General features: G+C 34.4%; 1 protein-coding gene across 1 annotated transcript in view; it reads right to left on the bottom strand.

The window, feature by feature from the left end:
- GLRB (glycine receptor beta) overlaps nt 1-20,079 on the bottom strand; it is a 99,898-nt gene that overhangs the window by 48,827 nt on the left and 30,992 nt on the right. Inside the window, exons 3-4 of the mRNA XM_039221127.1 lie at nt 13,630-13,736; nt 11,855-11,922 (exon numbers count right to left, since the gene is read on the bottom strand). Coding sequence (XP_039077058.1) covers nt 11,855-11,922; nt 13,630-13,736 — 175 coding nt within the window. The remainder of the gene's footprint in view (nt 1-11,854; nt 11,923-13,629; nt 13,737-20,079) is intronic.

The following is a 20,079-nucleotide window of genomic DNA, read 5'->3' as shown; positions in this document are numbered from 1 at the left end:
AGTGTCCAGAAGAGATGAATGGAGAACCAAAATGTGGTATGCAGGCATACCTTGAAGCTATTGTGGATTCAGTTCCAGACCACACCAATGAAGTGAATATTGCAGTAAAGCAAGTCAATGAATTGTTTGGTTTTCTAGTACATATAAAAGTTATATTTACACTATGCTGTAGTCCATTAAGTGTGTAATATCTTAAAAAAACCAACATACATACTTTAATTAAAAAATATTTTATTGCTAAAATACACTAACCATCATCTGTGGTTAATGTCCTACTATTTTTTTGCTGGTGGAGGGTGTCTTGCCTCCATGTTGATGGCTACTGACTGATCAGGGTGGTGGCTGTTGAAGGCTGGGGTGCCTGTGGCAATTTCTTTCTTTCTTTTTTTTTTTTTAATGTTTTATTTATTTCTAGGAGAGAGAGAGAGAGATAGCGTGAACAGGGGAGGGTCAGAGAGAGAGGGAGTCACAGACTGAAACAGGCTCCAGGCTCTGAGCTGGCAGTCAGCACAGAGCCCGACGCGGGGCCAGAACCCACGAACCATGAGATCATGACCTAAGCGAAAGTCGGACGCTTAACCAACTAAGCCACCGAGGCGCCCCGCCTGTGGCAATTTCTTAAAATAAGATAACGATGAAGTTTGAATCTTCCTTTCATGAATGATTTCTCTGTAGCTTGAGATGCTGCTTGATAGCATTGTACCCACAGGAGAATTCTCAAAACTGGAGTCAATCCTCTCAAATCATGCTGCTGCTTTACAACTGAGTTTATGTAATATTCTGAATCCTTTGTTGTCATTTCAACAATCTTCACAGCATCTTCAAGGAGTAGATTCCATCTCAAGAAATCACTTTATTTGCTCACACAAAAGAAACAACTCCTTATCCATTAAAGTTGTATCATGAGATCGCAGCAATTTAGTCACATCCTCAGGCTCCACCTCTAATTCTAGTTCGCTCCCTATTTCCTTCACATCTATGATTATTTCTTCCACTGCAGTCTTGAGCTCCTCAAAGTCATCAATGAGGGTTGGAATCTACTTCTTGCAAAGTCCTATTAATGTTGATATTTTGACCCTTTCCCACAAATCACAAATGTTCTTAATAGTATCTAAAAAATGCTGTATCTATGGGCTGCAGAATGAATGTTATGTTAGCAGGTATGAAGACAATATTAATCTCATTGTCCATCTCCATCAGAACTGTTGGATGACCAGGTGCATTGCCAATGAGCAGTCATATTTTGAAAGGAATCTTTTTTTTCTCGAGCAGTTGGTCTCTATGGCTTAAAATATTCAGTAAACCATGTTGTAAACAGATGTGCTGTCATGGAGGCTTTCTTGTGCCACTGACAGAGCACAAGCAGAGTGGATTTGGCATAATTCTTAAGAACCCTGGGGTTTTCAGAATGATAAATAAACATTGGTTTCAATTTAAAATTACCAGCTGCATTAGGCCCTAACAAGTGAGTCAGCCTGTTCTTTGAAGTTTTGAAGCCAGATATTGACTTCTCCTCTCTAGCTATTAAAGTTCTAGATGGTATCTTTTTCCAATAGAAGGCTGTTTTGTGCACATTGAAAATCTGTTGAGTAGTGTAGCTACCTTCATGAATTATCTTAGCTGGATCTTCTGGAGAACTAGCAGCAGCTTCTACATCAGTAAGGCTGCTTCACTTTGCACTCTGATGTGATAGAGATGGCTTCTTTCCTTAATCCTCATGAACCAACCTCTGCTAGCTTCAAACTTTTCTTCTGAAACTTCCTCACCTCTGTCAGCTTTCACAGAGTTGATGGGAGTTAGAGCCTTGCTCTGGATTAGGCTTTGGTTTAAGGGAATGTTGTGGTGGTCTGATCTATCCAGACCACAGGAACCTTCTTCATATCAGCAATAAGGCTGCTTTGCTCTCTTATCATTCATGTGTTCACCAGAGCAGCAGTTTTAATTTACTTCAAGAACTTTTCCTTTGCATCCACAATGCGGCTATTTGGTGCAAGAGGCCTTGCACCTTTTGGCCTGTTGGCTTTTGATATGTCTCCCTCACTAAGTTTAATCATTTCTAGCTTTTGATTTAAAGTGAGAGGCATGCGACTCTTCCTTCACTAGAATAGTTAGAAGCCATTGTAGGGTTATTAATTGGCCTACTTTCAATATTATGTATCTTGGGGAATAGGAGGCCCAAGGATAGGGAGAGAAACAGAAAATGGCTGGTTTGTGGAGTAGTCGGAACACACACAACGTTTGTCAGTTAAGTTTGTCATCTTATATGAGCACAGTTTCTGATGCCCCAAAACAATTATAAGTTTAAAATCAAAGATCACAGATCATTATAAAAATTTAATAATAATAACAAGGTTTGAAATACTGTGAGAATTACCAAGTGTGACAAAGAGACAGAAAGTAAGCAAATTCTGTTGGAAAAATGGTGCTGAAAGACTTGCTCACTGTGGGTTGCCACAGTCTTCAATTTGTAAAAAAACACAGAATCTGCAAAGGGCAATAAAACGAGGTATATTCATATATACATACACACTGAGGAATATTATTCAGCCATAAAAAGGAATGAAATTCTGATACACGTTATGGCATAAATAAATCTTGAAAAGATAACAACAAAAAAGAAGACTAATGAAGAGTTTGTCCAAAAGTATTAATTAGAGTAGGAACACAAAGGGGAAAAAAGCCCTGGGAAGGACAAGCATTTAAGGGGAAGGCTAGAAGACTGAGAAGAAAAGAAACCCTGAGAATGTGATTTCATCACCAACCCAAACAGGCAAAAGCTTTGAGTAGCAGCAGATGTCACAGAGGCTCAAATAACAATCATGCTTTCAGCAAATGAGGAAGCCACTGAAAAATTTAGCAAAAGCATTTTAATTCAGTGACATAGTAAAAGCAAGATTATGGAGGATTAAGAAGTGAACAGAGGACAGTTTTCTATCTATAAGATGCGGATAATAGTAATATACCCACAAAAATAGGGTTTTTATAAGGATTAAATGAGATAATAATGGAGGATTAAGACGTGAACAGAGGACAAAGTTTCCTATCTGTAAGATGTGGATAATAATAATATACACACAAAGACAGGGTTTTTATAAGGATTAAATGAGATAATATATTCTGCACCTGGCCATACCAAGGGTTAAACAAGCACCTTGCCTTATTAGAATATGTCTTTTATGCTGCTGTTATTCTTTTATAATATCGGTAATACAGAGTAATACAATTTTTGCCTCAAAAAATTCTGCATATAGTGTAACTCATTCAGTTTGTTATGTACTGTGCTGATCAACCAATAGTTATTCTTGACAATAATCTACTTCAAGGTCACAAATCTGGACACAGTGCTAAAATATTCTTCTGAGCATCTCCTGAGTTATTCTTCTTGCTTTCCACTGCTCTGTTGTAAACTCGACGTACCACAGAATCTTCAAGCCACTACAGTATTTTTTTTCCTTAATTTTATTTCTTAGAGTTATATTACAGTAAGCATCACTGAAACACTGGAAATTGCTTATTTCATTGTATCAGACTTGGTCATTATATCTTATTATTTCAGTATGAAAGTACTTCAAAGATGCTTTTCTTTTAGCTATGTAGCCACATATGATTATGATTTAATCCAAGTTGCAGCAAGTTTATATATCTTTTAAGAGTGTGTTAAAATTTTACAATTTAAATTAATAATTTGAGTTTAACATTCATTAAAAGATAAAAGCTCATTAGTTGCTTTGGTTAATGTTTTATGGGCATTTCTAAATAATTGCTAGTTATTGGCATTTCAAATGCTCTATATTAAGATAACTATCTTTGAAACCTACTTATTTTTATTTTCAATTATTCAATCACAATAATTATAGCTTTATCGTTTATTTTGCAATGAAAAATTCCCATCAGAAAGACTTCTTTTATCAGTGGGAAATTACTTAATTGTTTTTATAGAACTTAGTGACAAATACTACTCGTTGTTCATTCCAAAGAGCATAGGATTAGTCATTATCTAGAAAGTGGATGTTCTCCAAAATTTTCAGTCCCAATTAACAGCCAAATTCAACTACTTCTTCGAGGCAATAAAACACTTCACAACAAGACATTAAAATTGGTTGAGTTGCATTATTGATATTTTAACATTTTAAAAATGTTTATACTTTGTATTATTGTTAGTATAGCTATTCTGGTTACTCCTGTTTTTTACCTAGCCTTCACATATGCAATCTTTAACTCATGTGTAGTCTTTCCATTATAATACACAAATGAGCATTCAAAGAAATAAAGGAAATCAATTCTCATAGCATCTGGCAGCGTAATAATTAACATTCTGTCAACAAAGCTGTTATAAGCCTGGTTTGTAAAGGATTTAAATTTGGTCATTAGTGAGGTTAGATGCTTCATGTAAGAATTACAAGTTAACAAAATGCCACTAAAAATTTTTAGGTTGTATTTTAGCAATATTTCTCAATGTGTTATTTTATTAAAACATTTTAGTTAAATGTTTAATAACACCTTATGAACATTCAAAATCTTCTAGTCCTATTTCAATATTCCATGTGTATTAGGAGTCCCTGCTAGGTGGTGAAGTGGTATCTCTCTGAAGTATAAACTCCGTTAAGAGTAGCAATCTGCTGGGCTGCATATATATACTAAGAACCTAATGTACTTCTATTTAATACCTATTTCTGTGACTTTGCCAGGTTAGGAGATTTCTCTAGTATTATTCACATGACTAATTGAATTTCTTCTATATCAATTGATAACAATGACAAATTACTGGAAACAAGAAAATAAAACTTGAATATTTCTCATCCTTATTGCCTGATGTAATACTCTTACTTACGATGTTTAATCACCAGTACTTTTAAAAATTACAGCTAGGAGAAAAAAAGGGAAGAGGAAAGTATCCATGACAAATTACATTATTCTTCATTTTGAGGCAGACCCTAAAAAAGTAGCTTTGACAAAGAAAAGAGAAAGAAATGTAATATTGTTTAACTGTTAAAAACATATTCTCTTTCAAATTATGTCCTTATTATGATTAGCAAGTGAGAGTTTTAAGTAATCACTGAATTAGAAAGCATTATTTTGCCATTTCCATATGTGGAAGAAGTTCTATATAAAATTGGATGACCCTCCAGTAGCATTTGGGATGACCCTCCAACGAGGATATATTAAGTATTCATCAGCATGTGTGTCAGTTTCCCATTGCTGCTGTAACAAAATTACCAAAACTTTAGTGGCCTAACACATCACAATTATTATCTCACATCTCTGGAGTTCAGAATATCAAAATAAGTTTCATGGGACTCAAGTCACAGAGTCTGCAGGGTTGACTCCTTCTGGAGGATCTGAGGAGAGAATCCATTTCCTTACATTTTTCAGGTTCTATGTTCCTTGACTGATGATACATCACTTCCTTGTATTACTTCAAGTTAATATGGTCTTTACCACGTCTATTACTACTGGCTCTGATTCTCCTGCCTCCTGCTTCTAAGGAGTCTGGTGATTATAGTGGACGCTCTTGGACAACCAGCTCAAGATCCTTACTAAAGTAAGGCATTTCAAATGCTCTACAGCATCTCCACAGATCCTGAGATTAGGACATGGATATGTAGAGGGAACATTATTCTGCCTACCACAGGGTACAAACCCGAAGATAGAGCATATGAGAAAAAATAAATATAAAACCTCTTGAAGTTTGTGTATCAAGATGTAAAATAGAAAAAAAAGGGGGGGGGACAAATATGTCTAATATTATTCTATAATGAAATAATGCTGGAAAGCTAATAATAAAAGCAACAAAATAAAAGGGATAGTAAACTAAGACAGGTTTTAAGGAAAAAATTAAAGCTATATATAGAGGGAAAATACATAACATTGTCTTTAAAACAACAAAGTAAATAATTGCCACAAATTAGAATTAAGCTCTTTCAGCAGATCCCAAATGTGACTTTTTTTTCCTGATAGGCACAACTGGGTGCCTTAAAAAGAGCTGAAGTCTATTATTAAGACAAATAAAAAGTCATGCAGTAGGAAGGCACAGAAAGTGACAGGATCATGAATTATAGTGCAATAGTAATTCAATATAATTATGAAGCATGACTAAACCAAAGAAAGAAAGTGGATTGTATAAACAGGCTCTTATTTTCATGAAAGTGTGCTTACATATTTCTGATGAGGCGAAGTGTCTGTGTATAGATTATCATAATAAACCATAATACCCAACTCTTTCCCCACGAGTGTACTAGTTCACATTTTCAATTATGAAAATCCCAGAGATTTAAGCCAAATGTAAGAACTGAATAAGGAATCAATAAATGTTATAAACATAACCATAGTACAGATGCCACCTGGCCGCTAAAAGAATCATGCTTCTCTGTTCTGAATGCTGCTGTTCCAGTAGCCCCAAGCAGTAGCACTGATAAAACTAGAAGTTCAAATTAGGATGATTACATTTATTTGGCAATTTGGGTGATATTACTAATTTTTTTAATTTTCTTAACATTTATTTATTTTTGAGAGACAGAGCATGAGCAGGGGTGGGGCAGAGAGAGGGAGACACAGAATCCGAAGCAGGCTCCAGGCTCCAAGCTGTCAGCACAGAGCCCAACACCAAGCTTGAACCCACGAACCGCAAGATCATGACCTGAGCCAAAGTTGGATGCTTAACTGACTGAGCCACCCAAGCGCCCCTTGGTGATATTACTATTAATGTCAGTAAATACTACTTAGAGTATTAATAATGATACATTACAAAAGATATAAGGTAGTGAAATGCAAATAAACACACAGATATGAGAAATAGGAATTTTAAGGTGTAAAATGAGATCTTATAACAAGCTGTTGGGGCATATAACACGGAAATGTGAAAAATCTTAAAGAATATTAATATGACTGTAATTTCTCCTTCACTACCCAATTATGGTGTGTGAATAAATATGAGATTATTTTTAGTTTAGCCATCTGAGTTAGCATCTGAATTAAAAAAAAAAAACAAATAAACACAAATAAATGGTTTCTACATGGAATTGGTTAAAATTTCCTCACAACAATGTGAATGCTTGGAACCCTGACTACTTCTTTGATAATCAACTTTATCTGTTGGTAGAGAGCAATGGTTGCCCTCTTCTTTCAGAAGCTGCCCTCCATCTGTCTGCCACCTGACTTGTAGCTATTGATGTTACATGCACCCCTAAGCTTTGCGTTCTGCATTATGTCTTCTAGAATAAGAAACTGCCAGTTGAGGTAGAAAGGTTTGAACTGTAGAGAAAAGTTTTAGGCAATTTTGAAGCTTCCCAAATTTTAGGAGTTCCTTTATTTCAGCAGATCTTTGTAGGGGAAATTTCTAGGCTATTAATAAACAAAACCACAACTGTACAATGGGGCTATTAACAAACTTATAAATAGTTCATTTTCTTTAGCATTTCCTTTAAGATGATATTCTTTTGTGAAACAGTACATTAATTTGAAAATGCATGACAACCCAAGAGTCACTATCCCTGAGAGCTACTATGCCAGGCAAAATGCAGTTGCTTTATTTTTGTAACTTATTCACTTTTTTTAGGGTATAGCACATCAGGCACACAACAGATTCAAGCATAAGCCTGTCTTATGTCACAGCTTACACACTGTCCACCATATTGTTTCCATGAACATACATCCTGTATTTAGACAAATGAAACAGTCTTTTTTCCCAACCTCTTGTTTTAGGGCATTTTTAATTTGCTTTGTTGTTAAGAAATATGCTCTCTGATTATTATTTAAAAAAATAGTGGGGAGAGAGATAACAAATACCAACAATGATGTGGAATAAAAGGGACCATCGTATGCTGCTGATGGGAACATGAACTGGTATAACCACTGTGGAAAACAATATGAAGGGTCCTCAAGAAACAAAAAAAAGAGCAAGCATAAGATCCAGTAATCCTACTTCTGAGTATATATCTAAAGGAAACAAAATTATACTCTTGTAGAGTTATCTGTATTCCCATGATCACTGCAAAACATTATTCAGAATGGCCAAAGTATGGAAACAACCTAAGTGTCCATCAATGGATAAATGGATCAAGAAAATGGTGTGTGTGTGTGTGTGTGTGTGTGTGTAATGGAAGACAATTCATCCTTAAGAAAAATAAAGGAAATTATGTTATTTGTAACAACATGGATGAGCATGGAGAGCATACACACAGAGTAGAAAAGTGGTTGTCAGAGGCTTGGGGGTATGGGAAATAGGGAGGGGTTGGTAGAAGACTACAAACACTTTAGTTATAAAGTGAATAAGGTGAATAAGGTCAGCATCTAATGTATAACATGGTGACTATAGTTGAAAACATTGTTTATATAACTGAAATTTGCTAAGAAAGTAGAACTTAAATGTTCTCACCAAAATTTTTTTAAAAATAAGCTAAGTATATGAGGTGATGGATGTATTAATAATTTGATGCGGGGACTATTTTTCACAATGTAGACATATGTCAAATCATCACATACACTTCAAATCTCTTACAATTTTGTCAATTATACCTCAATATAGCTAGATAATAATAATAATAAAGTTAGCTCGCTCTGGGTGATTGGAAGAAAAAAAAAAGATACATCCTCTCATCCTGTATACCCTTTCAGTTACTCCCCAAAGTCCATCACTATTATTTCTGATCAGTGTTTGTATCCAGTAACAAAGAACAAATTTTGTTTTAGATCTTGTTTTCCCTTAGATGACACTTTAAAGTTATCTATGTACCTATAATAGCTTGTGACTTTCCCTACTTGGAAGAAACAAGGTATGAGGACACTATTTTTGAAAAGAAATGAGCAAATCTATAAAATAGGACAGTCTCAAAACCCATGTCTAGGAAACTGTTCTATCAGGATGTGTGAAATAAACATAGCTGAGCAAAACATAATAATTGTGATGAAGTAGAATATTTAAGTCTATTCGATGAGTGAAACTTCAGGCTGTGTTTATACAACACAAAGTGAAAGGAAGATTGATTTTCATCCAGCAAATATAAATAATTTGGCTCCTCTGGATAAAGGTCTCTAAAATTTCCAAAATTAACACTCTACAATAATAACTTATTTCAGTCTGTTATTTAATCAAATAAACACTTGACATGAGTCTATTATTTACATTTGCCTGTCAATTGTTTTAAGGCTACTTTGACTCTTTTTGTGCTAGGCAAATAGCAGAATGGTGGTTCTTTTATTCTATCATTATTAGCTAATATAAGAAATGATGTATATGTTTACTATTTATGGAGTACCCTTTGTCTTCTGTATATTAGAGTAAATGAAGTTGGATACATTATTTCCGCCTTTAAGAAGTTTATAGTCCATTAGAGAATAAAAGAATACACAAAAATAATTTAATTACAGTAAAGAAGCTCTCAGATTTAAGTAACAAATGATAAAGATGAAAGACATGGATTGAAAAGAAAGCACTGAGTCAGAGTAGCCATAAAAGGCTCTGATTAGAAGGTAAGAGATGGAAATCAGGGATAAATAGGAGGGACAAAGACTCCCTGATGAGAATTGGTTGAATCTGGTTCCAGCAAGAAGTACTCTAGGCTGGCTACTATGATGAATCCCGGCAGGAGGACAACCAAGAATATATTATAAATATGCAATATTTTATTATAATCCTCAAATATTCTATTAGACAGTTCCTCTCCCTTTTCTACCGTCCCTTTCCCCTAGACACTTTCAATTAGATACAATCAAGTAACTCCTGATGGGACCTGGAGAAGTTTATGTGTCTGACATTTGGAAGGCATTGAATGATTACTAAAGAATAGATATATAATTATATTTCCTGAGCTGGGACATGTGGGTAGCCTTTATGCAAATTAGAACAAATATTCTTGTATTACTAGCTGTCCCAGAATGCAAGATACAGTAAGAATGTTTCCAACAGGCCAGAATATCTTGCAGAGATGATTTAGGATTAGTGTACTGATGTCATAAAAGACAAAAGAAGGTACAGAAGAGAGCACAGACACAAAGTAGATCCTCTTAAAGTTTCACCTTGAGAAAATGATATCTACTCCTCTTGCAAAGTGATGTGCTAGGCAGACTAACCACATTTTTAGTTAAAGTTAACTACACTTGTCTCCTGAGTGCTATACAGTCATCTGTATCTTATTTCACAGCTATCTTCTGGTGATCTATACTGTAGGTTTCTGTCATTTAGGTGAACTGAAAGGTCATTGGAAGTAAATGAATTTGATTCCAAAATCTTCTTTTGAATAATTCTCTAAAAATATCTATACACTAAGAAAATATAATCAATTATTCAGGGGCTAACTACATGCTTCCTCAAAAAATAAATAACATTCTCATTACAATTAGATATAAAAATAGTCATCATAAATTAAGTGCAATACACAGTTGCTTTTATAACACATTAAGCTACTATGAGGAATAATGTATTTTAAATCCCTCTTTCTCTGGTCTGAAATATTCCCTGAAAAAATATACTGTGCCTTATTTATTACTATGTTTTCAATCCAAAACATATGCTATATTGATAAAAATATAAGTATCTCCAAAAAACACCAAAACTTAAGCCTTCTTTCTCCCACTTGAAGTACATTTTAGTATGTTTTTTTTCAAAAAGAGCACAAAATCTATTTTAAAACATCAAAAAGCAAGTAGACTTTATTGAATGTCTTTTAAGAAGCTGAGAGGTAATTACATCACACATCCTTCAGAAAATCTGCTAATGTAATCTGCTGATTAGTAACGTACTCATAAAAAACTACTTCATGGAGGCTGTGGTGGTACGACTCATGTGGAGAGCAGCCACTTCTCTGAACTCTTTTCTGTTCCTTTCAAGACAGAAGCTGGCCTGTCACATCTTTTGGCTCTTCCTTTGCTTTTCCATGACCTTTCCCCTTGTTACATTTTGTTTTTCAGGCATCTCTGTTACCAGATCTTATAAAAATTGATTTTCCTCTTTGCTTTTTACAATTCTCTGATCCAAACATCACAATATTAGCACAACAGAGGAAATGAAGATTCTCCTCAGGAAACTAGAAGAAAAATAAACTGTGAACACTTACTTTTTAATGCTCACACATATAAACATACTAGGAAATAAATGTTGCTCCAGAATACTCACTGTATGAGTGTTTTTCCCAGGTGGTATCCAATTAGTTGTTCAGAGTGAGTATATTAATTCTTCTCTGTGAGTTTTAACTAGCAGTAAGGCTACATTTGAATTACAAAATTATATAGGCACCGAAATCCAAGGTAACAAACCTTGGAATTTTGATATTTTATACTACAAGAAAGTATGCATTTTGCCTTAGAGTTATTCCTTATTTTTCAGTTTTCAAAATTTTTTTAATGTTTATTTATTTTTGAGAGAGATAGAGACAGAGCATAAGCTGGGGAGAAGCAGAGAGAGAAGGAGACACAGAATCCGAAGTAGGCTCCAGGCTCCAAGCTGTCAGTACAGCATCCAACTTCGGGACTGAGCCCTGGGACTGCTGCTAGATCATGACCTGAGCCAAAGTCAGATGCTCAACCAACTGAGTCACCCAGGTGCCCTTTTATTTTTCAGTTAAAGACATTTTTTTAACGTTTTATTTTATTATTGAGCAAGAGACAAAGCACAAGCGGGGAAGGGGCAGAGAGAGAGGAAGATACAGAATCCTAAACAGGCTCCAGGCTCTGAGCTGTCTGCACAGAGCCTGCCATGGGGCTCAAACTATCAGACGGTGAGAGCATGACCTAAGCTGAAGTCAGATGTTTAACGGACTAAGCCTCTCAGGTGCTTTTATTTTTCAGTTTTAATATGACTTACACAATTCTGTAGTTACAATTTTGATAATTAAAAATATTAAATTAACTGCAGTCTTACCATTGTTGTCTCTTGAATGGATCCAAAACTGTTGATAAAAATATTGACTACTACATCAACAGGAATGCCTATGAATAAAAATTAAGAATATGTTTAGTAAGTGTAAGAAACTTGGTCAGAATTTTCATATTTTTATGGTTTATGCACTCGATTTTTATATTTTTTTCCAATGCACATGGGATATAAAAACTTAAATCTATGGTTTCAATATTCCATGTTCACAATTGCTATTAACTTATGCTCCTAAATAAGGGATCATAAAAAATAAAAATGAGTTAAGTTGCATTTTCTTATGTTATTTATTCAGACACTTATCTCTTAAATTGTAGAGACTGAGTTAGTTGCTTACCTTTAAAGAAATTTTATATTGAGTTAATGCATTTACCTCAACAAAATGTAAAACGTTTAAAAAACACCATTTTTTAAATGCTTGATTTTTTTTGCATTTTTATAATCACTTCAAATCTTACTTGAATTGGAAATCAGTTTTCAATACATTTTACTTACAATTGCTATATTTTGATTTCTAATTCATAAATATGCAGAGTTAATCAGACATATAACAGAATCATTATAAAGATTTTTGCCTGACCTGTTGGAAAATAATTTGAAAGTTCATGGAGTTAGAATTAAGGTATAATGTTGCAAATTTCTTTCTTGCTTGCCTTTTTTTCTTTATTCTTTTTATTCATTGTGGGCTGCTGGTGGGGCTAACAAAGGGAAAATGTGAATTTAGTTTTTTAGCCACAGAGCCACTGACTGATGAAAAACAGGTGGTGAATCAATATATGGTAGACATGAAACAACCCAGACCATGGCTGTTGTTGAAAGTAACCGAATAGGTTCTGGTAATGAACAAAAAACCCTGTTTTTACAACATAGTTGTATAACTTCAGTTGACTAGAAACAGCTGCAGACATTTTTTTTTCTGTAAAGGAAGAAGAAAAAAAATATCAAGCCTTATAATGTTAATCTGATCTACATTAATACCTGTCTTTAGCCAGCAAGAAGGATTACAGTTTTCCAGAGGAGAGCTTTTCATACAGCTTTTCCTAACTCATCAAAAGGACAAAAAACAAAAAACAAAAAAAAAGAACAGAAGGAAAGAAAGAAAGTTTGCACAATTATATAATCGTCTCGTGACTTTTACTGCAAGTATGGTTTTGGTTCTTGAAAAGGTGTGATAAATAGTAATATTCTATTGGAGTAGAAACAATCTATGTGGTAGAAAACATAGTTGCTCTTATTCACAAAGTTAATGTGTTTTTTAAAACCATATGGCCATCTTTTTCCAGCAAAAGAGTAGAAGGCATTTTTTATCACCATGAAATGCTAACAAAAATTTTAAAAGAATTTGAATACATGTAAGAACTACTGTCCAATCCCAATGAGTATATGGTTATTCTACAAATGATAATGTTGGTGTCTGTGAATGAAAGCCAAACTGCATCCAGAGCTTGAAGTTTAAATCAGTAAAGCTAAGAATACGAAGTACTACTCAGAAAACCCATGACACAGGTTGGTCTATTAATTCACAGTATATCTATTGTTTTGTTTTTTTAACTGGGAACCACATGAAACTATTAGGATTAATATTTTGCTTAGCTTTAAATACCTTTGTCATTAAGTTGCCCTAAGTCTAAGCACATCACAGGACAGTAAGATGACAATTTGACATCTTATTGTTCTTAATATCACAACTAAATGATCTTATATGGGTAACATAATTTTTAAATTGCAGAGATTGAAGACTTTTGGTGGGGAGAGAAACAAACCTTTAAAATTTGGTCTTATCCTGGGATCGTAACTGACCAAAAGCCTATTCAAGATATTGCTAGTGGAGTTGGCAGGTACTCGGGCAAGGTCCTCTGCTGACTGCTGGCTATAAGAGAAGAAAACAAAACAAAACTCTGGTTAAGTATGTAGAAATGGCCAGCAAAAGAAATAGGTAATTGTCAATGGGTGTAAGATGCTTTTGAGACAAGTTCACAACCACAGGTTCATAACCAAATAAAGTAAATAAAAATGGTAGTCATTGTCAGATGCCCAACATATATTTGTCATAAAAAATAAAAAATGAAAGAAATATCTTACCATTTAACTTTACCACATTCATGAAAGCACTGTCTTAAACACTCCAGGTAACTCTCTTTCAAACAAAATTAAACAGATGTCTTCCTTGTCCAAAACCAACCTGCAATCAAAATCTAGACAAGCGCAAAGGGAGTGCAGACAATGAGGTAACAGGAAACAAAATAAAAACAGCAAAAAATATTTTTTTCAGTAATGTATATTAATCTCTGTCTAAGTAAAGGAGTATGTGAATCCTATTAAGAGGATATAGCCAATGTGTAGCAACATGGATGGACCTTGAGGGTGTTATGCTGAGTGAAATAAGTCAGGCAGAGAAGGACAAATACCATATGTTTGCACGTATAGAAGGATTAGGAGGAACTTAACGGAGGACCATGGGTGAGAAGAAGGGGAAAAATACTGGAGGAGAGGGAGGGAGGCAAACCACGAGAGACTCTGGAATGCCGAAAACAAACTGAGGGCAGATGGGGTGAGGGGGAGGGGAAGGGGGGGTGATGGGCATGAAGGAGGGCACTTGTGGGGATGAGCACTGGATGTTATATGGAAACCAACTTGACAATAAACTATTAAAAAGTAAATAAATAAATAATCATTTTTAAAAATCTAAAAAAAAGAGGATATGGCAAGAGAGATAGTCTAAGAATTCATGAAACTATCATGTTGACATTTATAAAATAGTATTGCTCAAGAAATAACTAAAGAATGTTCTGAGTTAAATATGCTGGGGAGGGTGGAGGAATGGTAAAAGAAATTTCTCTATTACTTGATCAATTAAACTAGGAAAACACAGAGCTATAAGTTACAACTATCTTTTCTATATATGTTTGCTATCAACTATCAAAAGGAGGAAAAACTGCCATATTTTTCTATTTTAATTAACTTTGAACAAGCCACTTGACTAAATTGGTATCCTTTGAAAGCACATAAAAATACAAACAAACAAAAAACGCACGTCCTTGGAATCCAATGAAAAATGTGTTTAGTTTACTGTTTGGTTTCCTTTTACCACTCATAAAGTCTTATATAATCATTGTCCCAACACACACACACACACACACACACACACACACACACACAATCATGACAATCACAAGGAAGTTTTAGTTATACTTGGAGTATCTAGCAGTCTATTCTATTCTGTATTCATATGGTAAAAGTATCAATTTTATAAACAATATTAATTTATACGAAACAAACTTAGAAGTAATGGCTTTGTTTTGAAATCTCAGCTCTTACCTACCAGGCAATTCTGTTCTGAGTTAATTATGGTACAATCTGCTGATAAGAATCACTAGAGGTGAGATGTGACTGATATTAAGAAGTTTATAAAAATCAAAAAATACTACAAATTGATACAGAAAACCTTTCAAATAGATATCAGAGTCCAAAATATTAAAGAAAAAAAGTAATCAATTAATTAAACCACGTAAAGGTGCAAAAGATTATATGGATTTTTAAAATTGCTTCTCATGGCCTTATCAGCTTCAATATCACAGCTGCTGGGACTTGGGGACTGGTAATGAGATCTTCTATTTCACTGCAGGTGAACTAACTTCCCTAGAGCCACTTGTCATCCCTTATCCAAAGATTGAAAACTAAAGAGAATGAGGATATGTGGGAAAATTGGATACTAGGATGCAAATTAGTGTTCAAACCCATCTACAAAGTTTCTCATTCATGGGTGAAAAAACAGGTTTGATTACAAAATACAGTTGTATTGGATCAATTAAAGACTGTATTATAGTGTCTCGATGTAAATTCCTTTATAGGTACATTCCTTCTAAGAAATGAAATGGCCAGACAACATTAAAACTATTAATACTAATTTTAGTAGCAGAGAACTTTCCAGCCTGATTTTTTCCTTCCAGCTGTGGAAGATGTCTCTGTGGCATATGGATTATTTGGAGCTAAAGTCACTTGAAAAAGGGGAAATGCCAGAGAGGCTCTCTCTGAACTCCCATCTGCCTATAGACAGATCCTCCAAACAGAATTTATTGTCCTAAATCCCTTCCCTGGGAGTTTCATCAACTAAAGAAGATTGACTCTTATCACAGGAGAGAACACTAGAAGTATGGGAGGACACCCAAAAAAACTTTGTTACAAACTGTCATATCTCCCATCTATTCTTCTAAGGGCCCATTCATCTTGCCTAAAAATCCTAAACTCTCCCTCACGAGGCATACATCCCCTCCCCTATCAGCTTTCAAATCTCATCACCCTTTGGGCATTCACTTGTTTTTTGCTCTGATGCCCCCAATGAATGTAATATTAAAAATTAATAATTTGTATACCTTTACTCCTGTTAATATGCCTATTATTTCATAGACCTAGTTATTGGCGATAGAGGAAAGAGTCTTTTCTCCCATACAGCTGTATGCTGTGTCAGTCAAATTCACTTTCTAGCCCTTGTAACTCACTACCAAATTTTGTCCTTCCCCTCCTTCCCTGGTTCAGAATAAATCCTCCTTTCTAGAGTACTGTAACTTCCTCTTCTCATTGTACTCATCTACACCCAGCCTGTCCTTTATGACTGCTTATCTGAAATCTTGCCCCAAACATCCCAGCTTACTCTAGTGAACACAAACATAGATATATTGTGGCAATTATTTTGTAGCTTTTTCTCTATATCTGTGTGCGTAGACACACACACACACAATATGACAGTTGAGAGAATCATGGCTTCTATATTTTTGTAATTCCCTATACTTCTTATATAATATGAAATACACACTGTCTCAAACACTTCCCATTTGCCAGCTCTTCTAAATGGACTTCAGACTCAGGATGCCTGTGTGCGCTATAGTGGTAGCAGTTACACACATCACTTCCAGATGAAGAGCATTTCTTGCTGAGGTGTCCTCTTAGGATAAAGGTTATGTTTTGTTGTTTGTGGTTTTATGTTTTTGTTTTCCTCAGATGCTTCCAGCATTGGCCATTGCTGAACCAATCACTGGCAAAGAGAAAGAAGTAATCACAATTCGCTCAGATCAATAGACTGGAATGAAATAGATACTGAAGAACCAACTATCATGTCCATTACATTCTTTCATTTGATAATCACAAATGCTCCCTTGATGAAATAGGAGAGATTATTAACCACCCAGATTGCTCTTTTTCAGTGGAGAGAAAGAGAAAATCCTGATTGGTATAAGAGTACACAGTAGATGAGTTAATGGAGCAACTAGGTCCATGGTACACACAGAAACTAAGACAGGAAGGTTAAGAGAGGATCCTAAGGTGATAGAGTTAGATGAAATCTGGTCATCTTGATTCCTAGCTATTATTTCACTATGAGCTCACCACAATAAAAGTGAAATAGTACCGATCTTATCACTATCCTTTCACACATTGTTTCAGGATTTATATCATATCATATATCATATCATATATAAGTATGTTGTATATATGTATGTGTGCTCATAACATATATATTCTTAGGTTCTATCAATTAGTCTCACTAATTTTTAAAATCATTAGTCCTAGAAAATCTGAATTTGCTCTTTCTATAACTTATCAGTGCTATTCTTCCCTCCAGCCATCTCCAAAAGTTTTTATTTCTTTCCACAGCTAAAAAGAAACAGAAAACAAAACAACAACAAAAATTCTTATTTATTAACAACAATCAATGTTGGCTAACAAAAATCTCTTGAAATTAAAAAAAAGGAACACATCAAATATATTATAGCTCTTTTATTTATTTGTATCAATATATATTTTCATGACTCTGCTGTAGTTAATCTGTTATGAATATTTAATCAACAGTTCATCTTTTTTTATATTAGAAATTCAAAGACATTTTAAAATTTAAGTGAAATTCCATGTAGTTTATATTCACATGTATGAATTCAGGGGTTTTCCTACCTAAGAACAGTAGAAATCACTTCCTTAGCTCAATCAATACTAAATAACATTAAAGACATCTCTACACATTAAAAATATATTTTAAGAGTCTACAAGCTATACCACTTTTTGCCAAAGAGCTGAAATAATTTGCATATTTTCCTATGTCTGCATTTTACTATACATAACCTTGTAACTTGCTAAAGTGACTAGTATTTACACAAAGTAACCAAGAATAAGAAGAGTTAAATGCATTTAATTAGGTCACACACTTAATTCACATTTCATCATTATCTTTACATTCTGAATCTCAGTACAATATTTTATCTATTTGACTAGGCCATTTCGTTTTATTTCAAGAAATCTATCAACAACTCTGTTATTATTACAAAAGAGGATTTATTGCATAGAAATATGATATTAATTTAAGAAAATAACTTACTTTACTCAGGCAAAGTGATCAAATGACTAGAGAAAATAATGTTTTATATCAAAAGCCTTTTTACAACCAGTCTTCTTTTGTTCACTTGCCTAAACTTGAACCGATGTCATTACTAATATGTGAAGTTATGCAAGGAATGCATCAGGCTGTATAGCTGGATGATGTAATGTTTTCCAGCACTAAGGGAAAAATCCAGAAATTTCTTTCCAAAGGGGAAACTCAGTTTTCCATTAACTGAAGGACATTCTTATTTTTACCTGACCCTTTAGTGACCATACTACACAGCTCCATTTCAAAACTGGTGTGTATGAGCATATATTATCTGAATATCCTCCCTAACCAGGAATGTGAGTCGAAAGGGATGATTTTAGTTTTACAGAGTTATAAATGCAACAACAATGATCAAAATCCTTTTCAGACTTTAAAGTAGTATGGCACATGCCAGCATGAGTAATCGGGGTGTGGGAGCCACAAAGCTTTCAGCCGGACATGAGCTGAGGCAGGCAAGCACGAAGCAGTAAACGAAGAGGAAGGTATGTAAAGTGTGTAGGCTGCATTATTTCTCCTCTTTACAGCAGCAAGCAATTCTTTACCTCTTTTTTAGGTTACGGACAACACTGGGAACCTTGTAAGAGCTATGTTCTTCCCTGAGAAACGCACACAAAGTCTACAATGCTGAGGGATCCTGGATCTGAACACCTCAGGTGGTAGAGATCCTCCTTTGTGGAAACAAATTGGTATCCTCACCCAAAATCGGAGGAAAAGAGAAGATTAAAAAATAAATCAGATATCATGTAGTGACTGAAAATAAGCTCAAAAAAAAAAAAAAGATGATGAGAGTGTATCAAAGGGACACAGAAGCCAACAGAAAGGTCTCCCAATGGCCAAATCTGAATGATATGGGCAATCAAATAAAGTCATATTGGGTTATATTCCAAAGTATAAGATAAAAATCCATGAGTCCACACAGATGCGAACAAATGATAAAATAAATAAATAAATAAATAAATAAATAAATAAATAAATGGAGGAGAACAGACAATTCACCCATGAAGAAGTTCAAATAAATGGAATTCCAAATAGATCCTCTATTTTCAGGGTAGAACATAACTCTACATTTCTTAGTGTGAGCTGTGCCTAGTGGCTTCCTTCCAAAGAGTATATATAGGAAAGGGAAAAAGAGTTACTTTATAGCAGAGAAACCTGACAAATACTGCCTCAGCCAGATGATCATGGTTGACCTAACAGTGATAAGTCATGTTAACTTTATGTACCCTTAATAAACTGTGATAAGAATGGCATTGAATCCTGTGGTCTTCCTCCCTAAAACACATAACTCCAAGCCAACCATGAGAAAAATACAGAAAAATTCCAGTAAAGTAACATTTTATAAAATACTTGACTAGGACCCCTCAAAGCCATCATGGTCATGTAAAAAAAGGAAGGTCTATAAGACTGTCACAGCCAACAGAAGACTAAGGAAACATGAAAATTACATGTAATATACTGAATAGGATCCTGGAACAGAAAAGAACATTGGGCAAAAACTAAGAAAGACTGAAAAAATATGACTTTAGTTAATAATAGTTCATCAGTACTGGTTCTTTAATTGTAAAAAAAATGTATTATACTAATGTAAAATGTTAATAATAGAAACTAGGAGAAGGGTGTTTGTGATATCTGTATTTTGGCAAACTTTCTATAAGTCTAAAATTGTTCTAAAATTAAAAAGTTTTTTGGGCGTGGGAAGAGCAGAAGGTCAAGGACCTTAACAGATACCTCACCAAAGATCGACAGATGTCAAATAAGCATATGGAAAGAGGTTCACATCATATGTCATCAGACAAAA

The sequence above is a fragment of the Hyaena hyaena genome, unplaced genomic scaffold (genome assembly GCF_003009895.1).
Source record: "Hyaena hyaena isolate Hyena2069 unplaced genomic scaffold, ASM300989v1 scaffold_951, whole genome shotgun sequence".
NCBI lineage: Eukaryota > Metazoa > Chordata > Mammalia > Carnivora > Hyaenidae > Hyaena > Hyaena hyaena.
The sequence above is the reverse complement of the archived record's forward strand: the minus strand, read 5'-3'. Positions and strand labels throughout refer to the sequence as shown.